The sequence below is a fragment of the Styela clava genome, chromosome 1 (assembly GCF_964204865.1).
Source record: "Styela clava chromosome 1, kaStyClav1.hap1.2, whole genome shotgun sequence".
Taxonomy (NCBI): domain Eukaryota; kingdom Metazoa; phylum Chordata; class Ascidiacea; order Stolidobranchia; family Styelidae; genus Styela; species Styela clava.
Genome location: NC_135250.1, coordinates 1,665,094 through 1,685,350, shown reverse-complemented (window position 1 = coordinate 1,685,350; position 20,257 = coordinate 1,665,094). Strand labels below are relative to the sequence as shown.

The following is a 20,257-nucleotide window of genomic DNA, read 5'->3' as shown; positions in this document are numbered from 1 at the left end:
GATTTACATATTTATCCCAGGAGACTGGAAAGCCAATTAGACAACTTTATCATATGGCGAACCCAGTCTGTTTACCAGTCCATGTCATGTATTGTTTTTGGAGGCATGGGCTCGCGAATCTTATTCTATCCTGAGATTCGTTCTAACATGGATTCACGTATACATGAAACCTATACATACAGATATAGTAAGTCAAGGATGTAACTTATTGCTTATTTTTGGCAAGATCTGGGTTCAGATTTGACTTGTCCCAACCTAGAAAGCAATGAAGTGTAAATCAGAACCACTTGTGCTAATGTTACATTGATATATTCTGGCCGGTCATGCTTCGTTGAACGCCAGTTATCAAGAATTCTGTCTAGAACAGCAGCAGGCAAAAATTGAGTTTGATTGGTGTGCCTGGGCAGTCCACTTTTGAACATATATGTAATGCTCAAGTTAAACTTTGAATTGGTTTGCATGTTCTAGTTCAGGGCTACTCAACTGGCGGACCACGGTCCGAATTCGGACCTTTCAAGTATTCGATTTGGACCGCGTCTAATTTTTTTTTATTCTGGAGGATTGTCTCCATTTAACTTTGGATATGTAAAAGGATGTGGAATATTTTGCGTTTACTCGTTTTCCACAACTCGCGTTTCCTTTTCAACGGAAAAGATAGAGTTACTAAAATATAGTTAGGCACAGTATGAAATACATTTTCTGGCCAGACCGGACCCCAAGAATTTTCAAGTTTTGTATACGGACCTTTAGCAAAAATAGTTAGGTAGTCCTGTTCTAGTTCACAAAATGCACGCTAATTTTGAGCCCCGCGCAAAAATCTATAACTTGGATTAGTGCAATTTTGCTTCTAAAAAGGAAATTGTAAGCCTTTGCGGGATAATTGGTTTTGAACTAATGTCGCCTCGTTTACACACTGTATTGCGTGACAATTACAGTCTACCTGCAAAGCGATGGGTCGGAATGAACTGGAAAATCACGTTTTAACGCTGGTCACATCACTTCTTATCCGAAATCAACCCCGCTCTACTTACTTTATCTTCTTTGGGAAGGAGACGCGCGAACGCTGTCTCCACTATCATAAATTACGTGATCGAGTTGCTCGCATTTGGAGCAATCGCGAAGGTCAACTGGGCCCAAGTGCAATGGCCCAGCCTCGCCCCGGCAGCACGGCCTGCTTGATCGCCGTAGCTGCATCACCAAGTAAGTATGCTCTACGCGGGCGAGTTTGAACAATAGAACTTCGCAAATATGCTAATATTTGTGGTATATTTTTTTCTCGTTGCGCTTGATTGCGCGTGACGTAATTACAAAAGTGTGAGTCGGTTGGGCGTAAATAATTGCTCTGGCGCGTCAGATGAATGTTCAAAGCCAGCTGTGATTTAACCTAGTTTCTATGCATGTTACGAGGAAATCCGCGCGATGTCGTTGTGTTTTAACGCAACGATGGGCTTTTCACTTCATGGAGTAAATACCGAAGTAGCTTAGTAACATACCTTTTCAGTCAAAAATCGTTTCCTTCTGATTACGAGCAAAGCTCAAATATATGGATACGCAAACTAAACCGGAATAGCACCAGATCTTTCACAGTACAGGTAGTCTGACACTCAGATCACTGAGATGTGATCATGGCCCGTATTTATATTTTTCATGAAGTTGTGGAACAAAACTTTTAGGTGGAATGAAAATCCCATAGGTCGCACGGATACTTTTGAACTAACTAAATATAGTCTACTAGCCACTACAACAAGCTTTAAGTTATGGAATTTTTTGTGCACTTGGCAGCACTGTTGTTAAACAGAAAAGCAATTTCCTCACAACAACAGAATAATCCTTAGGTCCATTTCGTGTCCAAGAGACACTGCATTAAATCAGGTTTACAACTAATAATTTGTCAGAATTGCTTCATCTAATTTTAATATTAGCGTATTGTTTCTGATTTAACTTTCCGTTCAGAACGAAATACGTTCAATCCAGTGGTTCATAAACTTTCATGATGCGTAGGCCCTTTTCAAATATTTTTAACACGTTTACCGTCACAATGAGAATAGTTAAAATCCTATTAGGTATTAACCCATCACCAAGACACAAAACGCTATAAACCGACGGAACATACTTAGTGGTGCATCGTTTTGCGAACACCGGTTGTGCTTCACTTATTATCCATACTAATTAGTGGATGATAGATGCAAGGTTGACTTTCTAAAAAATTCGAGCCTTGCAAACTAAGTCCACCTCTTGTAATCGGTAAACGACATAAAACGGTAAAATACCGGTAACAACGGTAAAATACCTTCATTATTTATATAGAATCACATTCATGACAAAAAGTTTTTTTCGTGATAACCCACATTCAAAAATAAAATTGTTTAAGCCACCCTAGGTTTTTCCGCGTGGAATAGGTTTACCTGACCTTTATGACATCACACAGATGTCACGTGCTGCGACGCTACGTCCATTCCCGCCATTTTTCTGTTCAGGCCCGAAGACCGTTTTAAAGTTGGTTTTTATAATTAGATTTTAGATCGAAATGGGCTTTGCTATACAGAAGTATGATAACTACAAGGTTGGTGGTAAGTTGTTTGCTTTTACCGGTATCCGTTCTATTTTCAAATAGACTTAGGCTGTTTTTGCTGTACCGATATCGAGAAACTTGTAGTGTGCGCCCCCAAATTTAGACGCTCTAAAAGTAGTCTATGTGTACCAATATGGCCATTGTAACTAATTTTGTTCGTCTACTTCACATAAAGTCTTGCAAAGGAAGAAAGCCTATGGATAGGGGGTATATTCACTTGGCTAACACAGACAGTCCCAGAACTCGTAATAGAAATAGGGAAAATTGGAATAAAATTATGCTACAGGAGTGGTGACTCTTCTACGGCCATTGGGCTCGGGCCACAGCCCATCTAATTTGGCCACATGGGCCGTGGCCCATCACGCTATGGGCCGCGGCGCCTTCAGGAAAAGTTCAATTATCTTACCAAAATTTTCAATTTTCACAAAATTGTCATTATTCAAACCGAAAAGAATCGAGGTATGCCACCAAATTTTTTTATTACGATAAGCCTTCATATCATCATACAGTCATAAGGCAAAATACCAAGCAACAGAAAAGGATACTCTTGTAGTATGGTACCGTATGTGTACCAGGCGCAGGTTAGGACAAAATCCTGTTCAGATTTTTCACATTATGTGATAAGGTGGCTTAATCATATGCCGAACCACGGCCTCTCGTCCGGTTACCAGTCAATGTCGGGTATAGAATTATTTAGCCAGTTATTTGTTCCCAAAAGCATGGACTTAACGGGGAGGAACCGACCAGGGGTTACGTGATCCACCCTATGACGGCGAGCAGTCCAGCAATCCTCTTGCACATACCTATCCCCGGATGAGATTGGAGCCTGTGAACCCACGCAGGGTAATCAGAAGTGACATGGCGAGCGTATTCCTAACGCTTAGCACGATGCGCCACACCGGGTAAAGTGAGGCGAAATTCGTTATCGCTGGTATAAAAATCACAAGATCTGCTATAAAATCCCGGACACTACAATTTAATTGAGGAAAATACATATGCATATAAAGTGTATATATCAAACATTCATCTTCAACACCTCAATAGAAGTGGGTTGCCTAATTAATTTAATAGTGAATATAAATAGTATCACTACTCCAAATACCACGGCAATCCATGGACATGAACACGTACGATTAAATATTGTTTTGGCTCGTTTTTTTGCTATTTAAAAACATGGCTGAGCTGTTGCTGCAACACTTATCCCGCTCCATCGCAATGCTGCCACTCATTATTTTGAGGATATCACCAAAGAAAAAACCTTCAAGTCTGCGATAAAATCCCACGTTGTAAAAATTTATTTCAAAGATGAATTGAATATACTTCACATTAATTATTATACATATATCATTATAAACTGGGGAAACAGTCGCGTCAGGCCCCGTCGCTAGTTGTTTCTCTTTAACATCTTCGCCGATGTGAACTCACAATTCTGTCAGAAATGTGAAAACCAAACAACGATCTACGCTGTTGCGTGAGAATCAATATTTACTTGTTAATAACAAAGTGCTTCAGTATAGTTTACCAGCATTATCTGGAATGTCGGCCGCTGAAACGATCACAGCGATAAAAAATATTCAGCGATTATGAAATAAAAATGTAGTAAATTTCGAAATTAGTTTTGACAATATTTCACAATCCCGCATTCGTTGAACATATTCGATTGGAAAAAATCGATTTGCCCACCAATAATTATGGCTTATGTAAATACTCATTGAACGGCAATAAAAAATCGACTTGATTAACATTTGATATTGATTTTCACGATTTTTATATTTTATTTCTAAATGTGGGTACTCTGACTACGGATCAATGGTCGATGATTAGTAGATGTTCGAAATAGGACTAGCAAAATATTCACCAAACACCGGCAGGCAAAGAGAGGCGACTGGCAAGCTTCTTGTAGCCGCGGAATTTCGCTGTGAACGACGCATGCTTTTTAGTTTCTTAAAGTCTTACGTTGTCATGAATTAAACTTTTGGCGCACTCTTTACCTTCACTTGGCAAGCCCCCTGTTAGATAGTTGGATAAAAGAGAGAAACAGGGTGAGAAAATCAATCGGACACTCTCTTGGCAAAACAGAACGAAGAAGTTGAATATCTCGTCGAATGCGCAATCAGTCTGCGATTGACTATCGCGTGACGTATGACATCAAGTACTCGGGTAAAATCATCAAAGGCTTGGGCCAAATCCGAGTATCAAATTAAGAGAGATTCGGCCACGAATATGAGCACTAGTCCGAATCTTGTTGCATCCCTAGTGATTTCATGGTTGAAATTGAATGATAATAAACCCGAAAAAAAAGAAAACTACTATACTCGCCCAATAAGACGATCCTCCCGAAATCAGGCCAAAAATTTGTGTCAAGAAAAGCGACTTATTCGGTGGGACATACGTAACTCCATATTAACTCTGAAATTCAATTCCAAAAATATCACTTGGCCTGCTCGTGATTTGGACATTTTGTCAAGCGCACATTATCTCGGAATGAAAGTTAGGATTTAGGATAGGATTTACAGATTTATCCCGGGGAAGAGGAAAGCCGACCAGACGGCTCATCCATATGGGGAACCACGGCCTCTAGTCAGGTTACCACTCCATGTCGGGTATGGGATTAGTTTTAGTTATTTGTTTTTCGGAAGCATGAACTTGATGGTGGAGGAATGGTGAACCGCCCTTCTGCGGCGAGGAGTCCAGCAATCCTCTCGCACATAACTACCCCGCATGGGATTCGAACCTGCGAACCCACTCAGGGTAATCAGAGATGTGGTGGCGAGCGTATTCCTAACGCTTAGCCCGATGAGCCACACCGCCGCGCCCAACCTATGTGTCGCCTGGAACCAAGAACTGTTATTTTTCTCCACCTAAACGGAATTCAAATAATGCAATTGTATTCCGAACCTGATATTCCACTTGACAAAAAAATATAAATTTAAAATATAATGATTGGCTTCTAAATTCTCGATACAAAAATTCCGTTTTAGCATTGGAAATCATTTGGCAAAAAAAAAAAGATGCTTAGACGCGAAGTTCCGTCTGTCTAGCAAACGACGGCGGCGATCCATTTGCATGGGTTAAAGGTCAATTGAACTGCACCAGCGGAACTTTGTGATGTACAATTTCCTAACTAGTATAGGCCAGGAAAAAAATCCTATACGAAAAATCCGATCGGCATTGAAATATATCCAAAAATTGGAAGAAAAAGGCCTTAAGTCTCAACTGAGACGCCTTTAATAAAGTTAGAAATCGGCATGAGTTTGGGTCAATTTGTACTGTACCGGGTAAGTACGGTACCGGTACCGGTAATGTTAGTATGGTAGGTACGGTACCGGTAGCTGTTTCCTGTTTGTAATATCGAAATATTGTAACTTGTCAGTACGGTACTGTTTTTTCTGTTATTGGTGGCTGTTTTATCCCACCACTTTTTAACCGTTTGACTAACAGATACCGTATACTGGATATAACTGTACAATGATGAACAATCACAATTTTCCCTGCAAAATAGATTTCGCTCGCATGCAGTTTTAGGGAGCACTATCATACTCCAGTACTCGGACGTACACTTGCCATGGAATCCAGTCTGGGGCCGGTTCCTGCACTGCTAAACGGTATCGCTCCGGTACTGGTATCGGTACCGGTACGTTACCGTACCTATAATAGAAAACGGATTCAATATTGAGTAATCCAAAATATCAGTCTCAGGAATCATCTGATCATCAACACTACCGCTACGCTAACGCTTTAGGGTTGCCGCTAACAAGTAGACCGAATGGTCATTTCGTGGTTATCCCGTCATTCTGTACAAATATTTTTTTATTTTTCTTGTTTTCATTTTGTTATATTTTATCGGAATGACAAATAAAAAACGATTTGATTGATTGATACCGTAGTTACTCACCAAATTCATTTGTTTGCCTATTATAAATTGACTTGCGGTCATATTAGGTCAGTGGTTTTAATGGTATACGAAAGGCCCTATTCTGAATACATTCAGACATTATAGCACAATTCACCTCTAATTTTCTAATGAATTGCTTAGATCAGGATGGTCCAAACCCAGGCCCGCGGGCCATATGTGGCTCGCCGTTTCATTATCTGTGACCTGCGTCACATTCGGAGAGTAATCAAAAAATCGCATTTCGTGTTGTTTTGTAATAAAATAAATTAGAAAAATCTTCTGGAATATTGTTACATCGCTGTTTACCAATTCTTGGCACTATTGTGGCCCGCCAACAATGCAAAAATAATTTTGTGGCCCGCGGAGCCGGCAACCTTGGACCACCCTGGCTTAGATAAAAAATTGTATGTCGTGAACATAAATCATAGAAACCACTGGCAGACTGTTAGCCAAGGGTAGAAGTACAGAAGTATGGAATACGAGAACCCTGAAATCGGAATAAATATTACAGTTTGGCACTCTTTACAGATTGAGTGACATTGTCTCTTTCCAGAGAATCCCAATTTGCCGATGAACCAATCAATTTTGGTCATGTCTGCATGCTGCGGGCGCGATTAATTTAGTTTTTTATTGACAAGCATGGTGCGTTATGGCCCTTCGTTTGTGAGAACCTAATGATTATTGAACCAAATGACGGGACATTCTTGGAATTTGCAAACTGTGCCCTACTGATTTTCGGTACTGTATTATCAATATATTTACAAAATATTTTAAATATGCCCATATTTGCCGAAATTAGATGGAATTCACATATTCATATCGGAGGAAAGGAAAAGCTATCCAAACCATATCTATCATTGGCGAACCACAGCCTCTTATCTGGTTACCAGTTTATATTAGGTATGGGATTAGTTAGTTTTGCTATTTATCGTTATCTGCTTTGGTTGGGATCAAATTGTACTTCAGTTAGATGTGTACAGTATATTTTATAGAAGTAACATTTTGATAAAATCAAAATGAATGTTATGTATTCCAGAAAATATATTATTAAAAATATCAACACATGTTAGGGGCCAGAGCACAGTTCTCCGATTTCAAGATGTCCCACCATTTGGTTTAATAAAACAAACATTCACTCTTTTTTTCTGAGTTACCAATGGTGATGTTTTACATTGCGCTTCCTTTATTTTATTGCGCAGTACTAGTTTGCCGATATGGAGGCCCAGACTGTCTCGAGAAAAAGGGGGCGCACTCACTGTTATAACAGTATAAATGATGCCTTTCGATGTGGGGGCTATTCTTGCAATCAGAAAACTGAGCCATACTCATACATGGCTCTTCAAAACAAAATACTATTATGAAATCAAGCTGTTTGTCACTTTCTAAATGTCTAACTTTGAATAAAATGACCGTATGACCATCCTCTGCCCTTCACTGCCCCCAACTTAAACAGGCATTTTTGGATTTTACGTACAAAGAGAATGATGATGCACATGATATGATCACAATTGTGCACAAATACTAGTAATTTAATTAACACGATCAATAAGATAAATGAAATATGTATAGACATTGATAGCGTCCTTTGTTGGACGATGGTATTTGACAATGATGGTGGAAGCAACGTGTGGGTATACAGTCTTTTCACCACACTGACTTTACCGGCCACCATCATTATTAAAAAGTGAGCAGTAATTCTTGAAGAATATGCGTTTTTTACAACAAATTAGCTTTAATAATTGACATTAGGTAACTACCGTATATCCTCGCATAAAGGCCGGTTTTACAAATCACCGCAAATTGTTGCATAAGAGAATTAATGAAAATGATATCCATCATTGTTGTTTTACTTTTATTGATAACAGTAAGAAGTGTCTCAAAATCCTTCAAATTTATCTTCATTATCACTGTCAAACCCTTTAGTGTGATCATACTCAGCATTATGTGTGTAAAAGCCAAATTTTAAGTGCGATCAGATTTATGCAAGTATAAGCCAACCTCTTAGTTTGGCAACTTCTTTTTATGAGTTTTGAACTCATTATATGCGAGGTCGAGGATATACGGTACTTATTTGATATTAAATAATTTTGGTAAAAAATAAAGCACCAGAGCTTGTGATTTTACACCCGCCCTGGTTATAAGAACTAATAATCATTTTCAAATATATACATTCTAAAATTAAATCCACCTCTTCGAATTGATGTCTCATGTCTCATGAGACACATGACAGAATAGTTTTATATGTTTCAAGTCATTCGATTTTTTATTGGTTGGCATTGCGTTATTCAAAGTACTGCTCCCGAATGAGAACGTCACCTGGAAAAGTAAAATAAGAGAGATCAGGGGTGAATGTAAAATGACTTTACATACTATATTTTCCTGCTGCCCTGAATCAGCAAAACCGAAGGGTCATAAATCAATCAATATATCTTGTGATAATCGTTTTCTTTTTGAAGTACCGATATCAGGCCTAAACAGAGATGGTTAATTGCACCGACAAGATTTTTATAAGGAATAAGATAAATAGCAGCTGGCAAAGTCGATTTAATAATGTGATTGGCAGACTTTTAGGCATCTAATACATTATAAAATATATGAATCCAGATACAAAGTTTACACAAATCATGTTTGAAAAGGCTCATGCGAAAAATAAACCACTGCCAAAAAAAAAGATGCCGATAAATAGTATTCGACTCACTTTGGTTCTTCAAGTATCCGCCATCCTTTGCCTTCTTTTTGAGCTCCGTCAAGGAGTTTTGTACAGATTTTCCTAAGAAAGGAATTGATTTATTTTGTGATACATAATAACTTGAAACAAGATCATGTATGTCACCATGATTGCCAAACAAAAAATCTGATACTATGAAAGTGATATATGATTTTACCTATGAATTCCCACCACCATTCCAGGAAATGCAGTTTCAGATCACTGGTAATCTGCACATTTCGTATGTCTCTGTGCTCTAGATTGCGAACTCCAATTTCATTTTCTGCGAAATTACGCCTATCCCTTATTGGAATCGCTTTGATGAGCTCGTATATAATCTCGACAAGAAGATTTTCTGTTGTGAAAAGGCATAATTATTATTTATTTCAAATTGATATTTTTTAATTTTATCATATTTCCTAGGTTGCTAGACGATAAAAAAAATATGCAGATATTGTACTGGACAGGTTCAAACATACCGTAATAACTTCCTAGTCAATAAAAAAGGTTCAAAAGTAATAGAAGTACATATTGGGAATATACTGCAAATGGGAATGGATATATATGTACTTCTTACTACAGGATTATCTGAATGAATGAAAGAGAATGGGATTAAATTCAGTCATCAACTGAATGGAATTATCCAGTGTTTTTTATGCTTCTCTGGTAAGTGTTATTACTCATCGATCTTAAGATCGGTAAGTATGTTGATAGGTATTTGTTGTCTGTTTGTTGTTATTTGATATCTCACGAATGCGAGGTTAAATCTTCTCCAAATTTCGCATGTACATGCATCATATCCCGGACCAGAAGCCTATTGATTTTGGGTAATTATGTCGTCTAATTAGCGAGTTATTAATTAATATTTTTTTTGTTCGTTTTTTATATAATTTACAAGTTATTAATTCTTTAAATTTTTTTTTTGCTGTCGATCGATGAGTCTTCGGTCTCCGACCAATATTCTCGCTTTTATCTTTAGTAGCAAGAATTTTAAACATTCATAGTCATACAGGGTGACCTTATAAGAACATAAATTTGGGTACCCCCTGCCTATAGGCTTCCCCCTTGACACAGCTTGGTGTAAAGTAGGCGAACAAAATCAGTTACCTCCATAAAAATGATGGAAATTTATTAGATTTTGTTTGTAATTGAACTTCTGTTTGTGCGTGATGGGTCCCACTACCCAGAAGTTTCAGTAGTCTATGACGCAAAAGTTATTTCCCCATTATGTTCCAATTAACGTTCTCAGCGTTGGAGACAGACTTGTATCCTTTGTGCACTAATTTTTCAGGAATTAAATAATGTTGGATAAACATACAGTAGGTGTATTACCTGGGATCTCATTCCTATCCCGCCTGATGCATCTATCCATTTTCATATACAAATGAAAATTGAGTCTTCTTTTATTTTTTCTTACGGTTTCTATGAACTGTTCTCTGCCTGTATGAAATCAGATGGTTCAATTCTGCTGAATATCAGACAAAATTATTTTTGAAAATGAGCAAGAAAAGTTTATTGCGAGAATTACTTTATTTTTGAATAGCATAGGGTAAATTGACAAGTAGCAGTACATTCAATAATTGTAATATTAAAGAGATTTAGGATGTCACCAGAGATACATCTAATAACATTTTTATTCCGTAAATTGAGGTGGGGATATCTGAAAATGTTTTTCAATATATTTATTATAGTCAAAATAACTTTTTATGATGTAAAGTGGGCCATTTTGCCTTGGAATCATGCTTTCTAATGAAATTAACTGGTTTATTGATAGATTTACATAACCGTTTATTGCGATCGTACTAAGGATACGGTATGCGACTTCTAACATATATTTATGTTTACTTGTGTCGTGTGAATGTCTCAAGATCTGATATAATTCCTCCTTGGTAAGATTTTGCCGCAAGATCTTGTCAATGATTCTGTCTGGAACACCCAATAGCAACCGAACAAATTCAAGGAATTTGTGTGAAACAATTCCATCTGCAAAACCCTGTATCTCTAAAAAAATATATTACTTGGCATAACAAAATATAGCACCTTGTTTGTACATTATATATAACTGTATGCGGTAAAGTTCGTTTACAGCAGATTTCGGTTAAAGTTAATCCTTAGTCTCTTTTTATACCAATTTTTTGAAAATTTTACAACATTACGGCCTCCTTATCTCTAAAAAAATATGGTACCATATGCAAAAAACTGCACACCTTCACCAATCCACTTTTTATCTCCTTCCTCATCAAAAGAGTTGATAGCATGGAATGTTGACGACACTAAAAGTATGATCGAATATATGACTTCAAAAAATGGTACAAAAAAATTGATCAACATTTTCAGAAATCAAATGGTCACCCCTTGTTTTTCCCACTCAATTCACAAGGGGTTTATCATTGATAATGTTTTCTATTCTGTACACATGTCCATGCCATATCAAAAAGACAAATTTGAATTTCACACGGTAAAATGGTTTTTGTGCTTTGATAGTTTGTTCTACTTTTACATGGCCTTACACCTAGTATTATTTATACGTCTTGTTATAATATAAAAAAATTATCACCTGTGTTGTCTGACATTGTGCCGTCAGTCACTATTTCTCAGTAATTCTAAATACTTAATCTAAGACCTACTTTAACCTAGGTCTAATAACAATATACACAAGATCAATTTTTGACTTAATGAAAAGTAATAATGGGTAGAAGATTTTAGAGGGTCATGTTAAGACTATACTAGCTATAGAGAGAAACAAAAAAAATTTTGTGACAATTTAGTTAGTTCATTGCAGGGTTCTGCAGCAGAGACGGCCAAAACTGAATAATTTGTTATTCCAAAATAATGTATCTTAATGAGTTAAAATTTAAAAATGCTGGTTGGTTGATACTGTGAATTGATTGTTTTTCCAAATAAAATCATTGCGGATTGTTTCTAAAAGCAATGATTCAAACATCGAATATGTGAGTAACTGATTTTAAATCAAACCAATTTTATTTTAGTCCCGATTACTTTTGTGAGATATTACGAAGGTTCGAAAAACACAATATTTGGGATATTTATAGCTATAATGACATCAAATTACTTTCATGAAACAAATAAACTTGGGAGCATATAGGGAAAAAAGTTTACATATTAGTATTGCAAGCTAAACAAACATTAAAACAAAGTGTTTCAGTGTTATGTTTCAGTGGACAGTTCCATGATGAAATGGAATTTAGATTTCTTAACTAGAAAAACATGAATTTCATGTCAAACAAAAATAAAGTTAACAAAATCCAGATAAAGGCTCAGTGATACCGTCAACTATATAATCAAAATCATTTTTCAATCAATATATATACAAAGATAATTCAAGTTTGCCGCATAATTATTCCGCAATTATCATGAAATGTCTTTTTCATAGTTTTTATACAGTATGCGAATTTCATATCACTGCTGTTGTAGTTCCCACTTGTGCCAGCTTGGGTCCTGCAAATAGTAGGAGGAGTTACCTATATATCGATTTTAATTATATATATACACATGATTTAAACAGGTACAGCCACATAACAAAATATTTGTCCTTTATACCTTCAAATATTCTTCAAGTTTAGGATTCAAACTAAAATCATCTAACACTACTTTTTGATAGTCCAGATAAAAAAATGTAGTAAATTTTAGAAATATCTTTAAACTAAGCAACTGAAGTTATTGAGTGGTAATTATAGTATGAGGGGAAGGTATTTTTCTGGGGTTAAAGGAGAAATTCATTATTTGAAGGAAGGTTATGAAATGTTAAGACCAGTAGCAGATACTTCTAATTGACTTGTTTTCTGATAACTCATGAGAGTATTGTGTGTTTAGTTATTATTGCAAACTTGCAAACTAAAGCCACGAGTTGAAAATTTAGGCTTCCAATGGTTTGACAGTTATTATGAAAGCATCAACTTGACTACCTAATAATTCTCAACAGACAATTACCAGTAAAAAAGGTTTCTATGTACTAAATTCTCATTTTTACAAATTCTTGTAATTGTATGTGATAAATTATTAGTGTAGTTTTTAAAAAAATCTGAGGGGCGTAGATAAGGTTTTTGCTTGCCTGAAATTGTTTTAAACCAGGGGTTCCCAAAGTTGATTGGCCGTGGGCCAGAAGCTTAAGCAGAAGGACATTCGCACCCAGGACAGGGGAGCGGCAAAATGGCTGTGACAACACGGCTGGGGTTCAGGGCCCTCCTAAGTGCCTTGAGAAAATTTTGAAAAATAGGCAGTAAGCTTGATTTTAGATATACCTAGCGCCGCAGTTTGTTAATTGTTATGTAATAAAACTAATAAATATAATAGTTACGTGATAGAATACCCAAGGAATAACAAGCACAACTTTAAATAGGAATTTGCAACTGATAGCGACTAATGATGTTACTTGCTCATCTGGCATGCGGACCTGTATTTTGTTACAGGTGATTTGGATCGAGACAAATGATGAGCTGGCAATGACGAAAAGATTTGCTGGGACCACATCAACTGGATGTAGAGGCAGTGGAAAGGTAAAGGGAGCGCATGAATTTTTTGTATTTGAATTTGAAAGTGTCATAACTACAGTTACGTAAGTTTAAGGGAATATTATTCCAAGTTACCACACCTTTATATTTCAAGGAGTTTTGGGATTTGCTTAGAGAAAATCTGGGTACAAATAAATTAGACCTTGTCAAAGAGCGTGTGTTATGATCATGCACTTTACTGAGCGAAACAAAATAATCGTCGAAAGCAGCGGGCAAATGGTTGCTATGAAACTGATGCATGACCTTGGAAATCTCTAGTTGATAGATATCGGCTAATTTTAACACCCTGGTCTTATAGTATAGGGTGTTTAAGTTAGATCGAATGGGTGCTCTAGAGAGAATTCTAACTGCTCTATTTTGTAAAACTTCCAAACTGTGCAACGCTGATTGGGTGGCGGAGCCCCATGCAGTTATAGCATACTGTATATGAGACTGGAAAAGTGCGAAGTATATGGTTCGGAGTGTTGAGTCCTGGACGTAATGTCTGAGCTTACCCAGGATTCCAACTGCTCTTGACAGTCTCTTATGCAGTTCAGTAGTATGAGTGTTCCAATTTAGTTTGTCGTCGATAAGAAGCCCAAGATATTTGAAAGAGTGGACAATTTCGAGTGTGACACCCCTGATTTTAATTGAAAAGTTTTCATGTCTGGTTCGAGTTTTAGGACCAAACAACATAACTTTAGATTTTTTAACATTCACAGTAAGTTTATTGCATACCATCCAATTATACACTTTGTTAATTTCAGTGTTCACCTCGGCTTGCAGTGAGGTTAGATTCTTTGCACTGTCGAGCAGACAGGCATCATCGGCGAAGAGTTTGCTCAAGAAATTTGAACAATTTGAAAGATCGTTTATGAAGATTAAAAAATTCAAAGGTCCTAATACGCTACCTTGTGGAATTCCGTAATGGATGGGTAATAACGAAGACCTGTGAGAATCTAACTCCACATATTGATAACGTCCGGACAGGTAATCATTTAATAACTTGCCTGCGACACCTCGAAAGCCAAAATATCTAAGTTTTTGAGAGAGAATAGCATGGTCGACAGTATCAAAAGCTTTTTTCAGATCTAAGAAAGTACAACAGACGATTTCCCCTTTGTCAAGTTTATCATAAATAAATGAAGTTAAGTCCAAGATAGCGTGGCTGGTCGAGTGATTGCTTTGGAATCCAAATTGACATTTATTGATCAAGTTAAATTTTTTACAAAAATTCAGCATTCGACTATGAACTAATTTTTCTAAAATGATGCCTAGGGAGGGTAAAATGGAAATTGGTCGGTAATTTGACGGGTCATTTCTTTTGCCATTTTTAAATATTGGTTTCACTCTGGCAATCTTTAACGATGAAGGAAAAATACCTAATTTAAAAGATGAGTTGAAAAAATGACACAGAGTTGGCGATATGATATCAGCGACTTGTTTTAGAAAGTAAGTTGGAATACCATCTGGGCCAACTGCTTTTCCATTTTTCAGGTTCAATATGGTTTGAAGAATCTCTGTATGTGTCGTTGGCTCCAGGAAAAAGGTGTTTTGCAGCGGAACACCCAAAAAATCGGTAGAAGGGTTAGAGCTACCAGGGATGTTATTCGCAAGTTTCTTTCCTACCGTTGAGAAGAATTCATTAAATTCACTGGCCATCATGATGGGGTCTGTCACAGTGGTACCATTTTCGAGTTTCAATTCTGAGATGGATGTATCATCTCTGGACTTAGTCTTAATGATCTCGTTAATAGTTTTCCAAGTTTGTTTGATATCTCCCCGGTTAATCTCGAGGGCATAGCGATAATGCAGTTGTTTCGATTTTCTCTGCAAGTGCATTAAGATATTTTTATATTTTTTGAAGTGGAGACGCTGAAGTGTATTACCTTTCAAAAAATTTTTTTTGAACATATTATTTTTGTGAATGATGGACTTGCGAATTCCCTTAGTGATCCACGGTTTGGAGTATAATTTATTTTCTCTTCGTGATAGATCATCCTTAACTAACTTGTCCAAGGCCTTCATTGTGGAGAATTTGACTGAAAAAAATAAAAATCTCTTTTACCAAGCTAAAATTCTCAAAAAACGATGTGGCTATGCTTTCCTCTGGACATCGAACGGGAGAGTATTAGTGAAAAAAAATAAAGATACCAATACCATTTCAATATCTGATGAAGATGATCTGCAAAAAATCAGATAAGTGTCTCTTCTATTTGAACTATTGTCCTATATCTTTTATTCCTACTATGGAAAATTTAAACAACTTAGGCCAGATTTGTAGAGAAATACCCACATCCGCTTGTCATTTTATTATTCGTGTTACTGTTTGCGACAAATTTTTCTCATTTGATCATTACAACTCAATCTCATTTGATAGAAAGCACACACTTATTATCCTAAATCTCCTTCAAATCTATGTGCCCTGTATATGATTTAACCTCTCATCCTTCCCATGTAAACTGGGAATCTACCATTCTTCATACCCATGTTAGTTTACCACCATGTCGGCACCTCCAAATTAATGAGATCAACGAGGTCTCATCCAGCTTTCCACCCTCTGATCTCATTTTAGTGCATTTCAACATCAGGTCACTGCCAAGATATGCTGACAACCTTATCGAATTAATATCTCATTTTCATGTTCTCCCTCATATAATTGCCCTGAGTGAGACCAGAATCATTCATGGAGCCACGTTTGTAAATATCGATATCCCGGGGTACGCGTTTATTCATGTTCCCACCCCAACCCAAGCTGGAGGCGTGGGATTTTACCTCAGAAAAAATTTAGATTACCAAATCATCCAAGATTTTAACTTAGCATTTCCAAACTGCGAAGACTTGTGGATTGAGGTCAAACAAAACTCAAACAACCAGAGCCTAGTAATTGGTGTAGTTTATAAACATCCGAAAAGTAACATCCCATCATTCACAGGAGCAATGGCTCGTGTTCTTGGTGGGCTGGCAATGGCGAAAAGGAAATTTGTGATTCTGGGTGACCTTAATATCAACCTACTTAACACCCATGATAAATCCACCACCAACTATTTAGATATGCTGACGTCCTATTTCGTATTTCCATTGATCACAAAACCTACTCGAGTCACGCCATCCTCCCAAACCCTCATCGATCATATTTATACAAATGCCATAAACCATTGTTCTTCATCCTTTATTTTACTTAGCGATCTCACCGACCACTTTCCAGTAATGTGTACAATTTCGGGTATGAATATTGGCACAAAAACAAAGATCCGAATGAAGCGAGATATGACTAAATTTTGTAACGACTCTTTTAGATCTGAAATTGAATTAATGTGTAATAATTACATGAGTGTTACTCTTACTAGAGAAAATTTCAAACAACGATCTACCAAACAACGATCTACGCTGTTGCGTGAGAATCAATATTTACTTGTTAATAACAAAGTGCTTCAGTATAGTTTACCAGCATTATCTGGAATGTCGGCCGCTGAAACGATCACAGCGATAAAAAATATTCAGCGATTATGAAATAAAAATGTAGTAAATTTCGAAATTAGTTTTGACAATATTTCACAATCCCGCATTCGTTGAACATATTCGATTGGAAAAAATCGATTTGCCCACCAATAATTATGGCTTATGTAAATACTCATTGAACGGCAATAAAAAATCGACTTGATTAACATTTGATATTGATTTTCACGATTTTTATATTTTATTTCTAAATGTGGGTACTCTGACTACGGATCAATGGTCGATGATTAGTAGATGTTCGAAATAGGACTAGCAAAATATTCACCAAACACCGGCAGGCAAAGAGAGGCGACTGGCAAGCTTCTTGTAGCCGCGGAATTTCGCTGTGAACGACGCATGCTTTTTAGTTTCTTAAAGTCTTACGTTGTCATGAATTAAACTTTTGGCGCACTCTTTACCTTCACTTGGCAAGCCCCCTGTTAGATAGTTGGATAAAAGAGAGAAACAGGGTGAGAAAATCAATCGGACACTCTCTTGGCAAAACAGAACGAAGAAGTTGAATATCTCGTCGAATGCGCAATCAGTCTGCGATTGACTATCGCGTGACGTATGACATCAAGTACTCGGGTAAAATCATCAAAGGCTTGGGCCAAATCCGAGTATCAAATTAAGAGAGATTCGGCCACGAATATGAGCACTAGTCCGAATCTTGTTGCATCCCTAGTGATTTCATGGTTGAAATTGAATGATAATAAACCCGAAAAAAAAGAAAACTACTATACTCGCCCAATAAGACGATCCTCCCGAAATCAGGCCAAAAATTTGTGTCAAGAAAAGCGACTTATTCGGTGGGACATACGTAACTCCATATTAACTCTGAAATTCAATTCCAAAAATATCACTTGGCCTGCTCGTGATTTGGACATTTTGTCAAGCGCACATTATCTCGGAATGAAAGTTAGGATTTAGGATAGGATTTACAGATTTATCCCGGGGAAGAGGAAAGCCGACCAGACGGCTCATCCATATGGGGAACCACGGCCTCTAGTCAGGTTACCACTCCATGTCGGGTATGGGATTAGTTTTAGTTATTTGTTTTTCGGAAGCATGAACTTGATGGTGAAGGAATGGTGAACCGCCCTACTGCGGCGAGGAGTCCAGCAATCCTCTCGCACATAACTACCCCGCATGGGATTCGAACCTGCGAACCCACTCAGGGTAATCAGAGATGTGGTGGCGAGCGTATTCCTAACGCTTAGCCCGATGAGCCACACCGCCGCGCCCAACCTATGTGTCGCCTGGAACCAAGAACTGTTATTTTTCTCCCTCTAAACGGAATTCAAATGATGCAATTGTATTCCGAACCTGATATTCCACTTGACAAAAAATATAAATTTAAAATATAATGATTGGCTTCTGAATTCTCGATACAAAAATTCCGTTTTAGCATTGGAAATCATTTGGCAAAAAAAAAAAATGCCTAGACGCGAAGTTCCGTCTGTCTAGCAAACGACGGCGGCGATCCATTTGCATGGGTTAAAGGTCAATTGAACTGCACCAACGGAACTTTGTGATGTACAATTTCGTAACTAGTATAGGCCAGGAAAAAAATCCTATACGAAAATTCCGATCGGCATTGAAATATATCCAAAAATAGGAAGAAAAAGGCCTCAAGTTTCAACAGAGACGCCTTTAATAAAGTTAGAAATCGGCATGAGTTTGGGTCAATTTGTACTGTACCGGGGTAAGTACCGGTAATGTTAGTATGGTACCGGTAGCTGTTTCCTGTTTGTAATATCGAAATATTGTAACTTGTCAGTACGGTACTGTTTTTTCTGTTATTGGTGGCTGTTTTATTCCACCACTTTTTAACCGTTAGACTAACAGATATACTGGATATAACTGTACAATGGTGAACAATCACAATTTTCCCTGCAAAATAGATTTCGCTCACATGCAGTTTTAGGGAGCACTAGCATACTCGGACGTGCACTTGCCATGGAATCCAGTTTTGGGCCGGTACCTGCACTGCTAAACGGTATCGATAAGTTACGGTACTGGTACCGGTACCGGTACCTTACCGTACCTACAATAGAAAACTGTGATTCAATATTGAGTAATCCAAAATATCAGTCTCAGGAATCATCTAATCATCAACGCAACGCTAACGCTTTAGGGTTGCCGCTGAGAAGTAGACCGAATGGTGATTTCGCTGTTATCCCGTCATTCTGTACAAATATTTTTTTATTTTTTTTGTTTTCATTTTGTTATATTTTATCGGAATGACAAATAAAAAACGATTTGATTGATTGATACCGTAGTTACTCACCAAATTCATTTGTTTGCCTATTATAAATTGACTTGCGGTCATATTAGGTCAGTGGTTTTAATGGTATACGAAAGGCCCTATTCTGAATACATTCAGACATTATAGCACAATTCACCTCTAATTTTCTAATGAATTGCTTAGATCAGGATGGTCCAAACCCAGGCCCGCGGGCCATATGTGGCTCGCCGTTTCATTATCTGTGACCTGCGTCACATTCGGAGAGTAATCAAAAAATCGCATTTCGTGTTGTTTTGTAATAAAATAAATTAGAAAAATCTTCTGGAATATTGTTACATCGCTGTTTACCAATTCTTGGCACTATTGTGGCCCGCCAACAATGCAAAAATAATTTTGTGGCCCGCGGAGCCGGCAACCTTGGACCACCCTGGCTTAGATAAAAAATTGTATGTCGTGAACATAAATCATAGAAACCACTGGCAGACTGTTAGCCAAGGGTAGAAGTACAGAAGTATGGAATACGAGAACCCTGAAATCGGAATAAATATTACAGTTTGGCACTCTTTACAGATTGAGTGACATTGTCTCTTTCCAGAGAATCCCAATTTGCCGATGAACCAATCAATTTTGGTCATGTCTGCATGCTGCGGGCGCGATTAATTTAGTTTTTTATTGACAAGCATGGTGCGTTATGGCCCTTCGTTTGTGAGAACCTAATGATTATTGAACCAAATGACGGGACATTCTTGGAATTTGCAAACTGTGCCCTACTGATTTTCGGTACTGTATTATCAATATATTTACAAAATATTTTAAATATGCCCAT

At 37.3% G+C, this 20,257-nt stretch overlaps 1 protein-coding gene and 1 non-coding gene across 2 annotated transcripts; both read right to left on the bottom strand.

Moving 5' to 3' along the window:
- Positions 1-1,046: 1,046 nt before the first annotated feature.
- On the bottom strand, positions 1,047-1,208 carry LOC120338633 (U1 spliceosomal RNA). The gene has a single exon (XR_005569133.1). It is a non-coding gene; the product is annotated as a U1 spliceosomal RNA (small nuclear RNA).
- A 6,758-nt stretch (positions 1,209-7,966) lies between these two features.
- LOC144425055 (uncharacterized) lies at positions 7,967-12,652 on the bottom strand. The gene is made up of 7 exons (XM_078114239.1): positions 11,732-12,652; positions 11,382-11,447; positions 11,020-11,175; positions 10,507-10,614; positions 9,353-9,529; positions 9,166-9,237; positions 7,967-8,783 (listed from the first exon to the last, which is right to left on the bottom strand). Exons 1-7 carry the CDS (start codon positions 11,745-11,747, stop codon positions 8,749-8,751), a joined length of 630 nt encoding a protein of 209 aa, XP_077970365.1. The 5' UTR covers positions 11,748-12,652; the 3' UTR covers positions 7,967-8,748.
- Between the last annotated feature and the right edge of the window lie 7,605 nt (positions 12,653-20,257).

Excerpts from the sequence above, each read along its gene's own strand:
- LOC144425055 (XM_078114239.1), bottom strand. Across the intron at positions 9,238-9,352 it reads ATGGTGGTGGGAATTCATAG|GAAAATCTGTACAAAACTCC; the intron begins GTAAAATCATAT and ends TTCCTTTCTTAG. Across the intron at positions 8,784-9,165 it reads CGGATACTTGAAGAACCAAA|GTGACGTTCTCATTCGGGAG; the intron begins GTGAGTCGAATA and ends TTACTTTTCCAG.